At 58.6% G+C, this 1813-nt stretch overlaps 1 protein-coding gene across 1 annotated transcript in view; it reads left to right on the top strand.

Annotated features, from left to right (window-relative positions):
- Positions 1-650: 650 nt before the first annotated feature.
- LOC104079443 (zinc finger protein 398-like) overlaps positions 651-1813 on the top strand; it is a gene marked incomplete at both ends in the record, with an annotated part of 2596 nt that continues 1433 nt past the window's right edge. Inside the window, 2 exons of the mRNA XM_009581481.1 lie at positions 651-821; positions 1031-1089. Of these exons, the coding sequence (XP_009579776.1) occupies positions 651-821; positions 1031-1089 (230 nt within the window). The remainder of the gene's footprint in view (positions 822-1030; positions 1090-1813) is intronic.

Below are 1813 nucleotides of genomic sequence, written 5' to 3' on the forward strand. Positions count from 1 at the left end.
GGGCGAAGGGGGAGGTCCCCAAGGTAACGGTCCTCTGCTCCCTCTTTGAAACGGGGTTGTTCCACGCCTACTCTGCGCTCGCAGCCCCGTTTCAGCGGCAGGGGCGGAAATTAGCGCTCGGCGAGAAGCACCAGTACGGGTCCCTTTGTGTTAATTACGCGCTGCTCGTTATGTGTGTGTGATCCTCACCAAAACGCATCGGCCACTCTGTGTGGGGTCACAGACTCCTTCGTGTGGCTGGAGCCCTGTCTGAGTCACGCGGAATTGCGTGGCTTAGCCCTACGTGCCTGCCTAGGTTTGGTAACGTCTGCCCAGTTCCTCTTCAGAGGCAATTGCGGCAGAACCGTTCCAAAAACGAAGTGGGAAAAGAGTCTGTGTCGGGCGCTGTGCGTGAGACGTCGCCCGCAGCGCGAGGAGGCAGAGCAGGGGGCAAGGTGCAGGCAGGTGACGAGGGAGAACCCCATCGCGTCCCTCGCAGGCAGGGGTGGAGCTGCCTGAGCCAGGCACGGGGCCGAGCGAGGCGCATGGGAAGGAGCGGGCGTTGCTGTGTGGAACCGTCCTGTGCGGTGCTTGAGGAGTTTGAATGAGAAAACGTGTGTTTTCTCCAACAAGAAGCAAAACATCTGAGCGTATGATGCTTCTAATTGCAGGTCCCCGTGGCGTTCAACGATGCTTCGTTTAACTTCTCTGAGGAGGAGTGGAAGAGCTTGAACGAGTGGCAGAAGGAGCTTTACAGGCACATCATGAAAGGCAACTACGAGGCCGTCATCTCGATGGGTAAAGACGGGCTGGGGTTTGCCCTGAGCCTCCTGGTGCGCCAGGTTTCCCCGGGCCAGGCGGATGGAAGCACCGCTGTGCCTGGCAGGATCGGGAGGGTGGATAGTGTGCTGGGCTGGGAACGTGTTACGCTGGCTTTTGACAGCAGCCCTGGCGATTAGTTCAGTCCTCACTGGTTCAGTTTAGTGGTGGATGGACGTCACGAGCATCGCTGCAGTGACCGCGTCTCCCTGACGGTCTCTGTGGCCGGTAGGAGCCGAGCGAGCGGCTGGGTCGTGAGGAGGAGGGGAAGCGAGAGGACCCTCAAGCCAAGTAAAGAGGGGGAAGAGGGGAGTTTCTTTGTCACGCAAAGGTCCACAGATCCACTGCGCTGGGTGCATCAGCCCGCTCGCCTCTGGGCAGCAGAGGGGTGCCCTCCCGCCGAGATTCCTTCCAGCGGGTGATCAGCAGCTCTAGAGCCTTTCATAAGGGAAGAGAGCGAGGTTTGTCAGCTGCCTGCCTCGGTGCTCTGTCTGACCCCAGCCTCATCCCAGGGACCGTTTCTTGCACAAGCTGTTGCGGTATCTGTTCCAGGGGTAGAGCTGGGGAGAAGCAGCAGGCGAAGGCAAGCTCTGCCTTCTGCTTTCCCCTCCAGCAGCTCAGGGCAGTGCGTTCACAGCTAAACAAGTGTGCTCTGCTCGCTCCTTCCAGTCCCGGCTGCGGGGATTCCCTCTGGGGGACATGTTGCCTTCAGGAGCGCCTACGTGTGTTCCAAGAAATGGCCTTGCCTTGGCTGGATGTCCGCGTGCAGTCCTTGGTAGACAGGCATCTCCTCCCTGTGCTGAGGAGGCCACTGGTGTGCAGGCTCACCCGCCATCCAACTCTGGGTGATCCGGGCCTTTTGTCCTTTTTTTTGTTTCCTTTTTTCCTTTACTTTTTTGGACAGAGGTCTTCTGCAGTCCCTGTGTGCAAGGGAAAAAGGTGAAGGATAAATACTGCCCCCCGTTCTCCTGTTTAAAAACCAATCCTGCGTCCTGCTCTAGAGGCGCAGGAACAT

Source organism: Fulmarus glacialis, unplaced genomic scaffold (assembly GCF_000690835.1).
Source record: "Fulmarus glacialis isolate BGI_N327 unplaced genomic scaffold, ASM69083v1 scaffold9097, whole genome shotgun sequence".
Lineage (NCBI taxonomy): Eukaryota > Metazoa > Chordata > Aves > Procellariiformes > Procellariidae > Fulmarus > Fulmarus glacialis.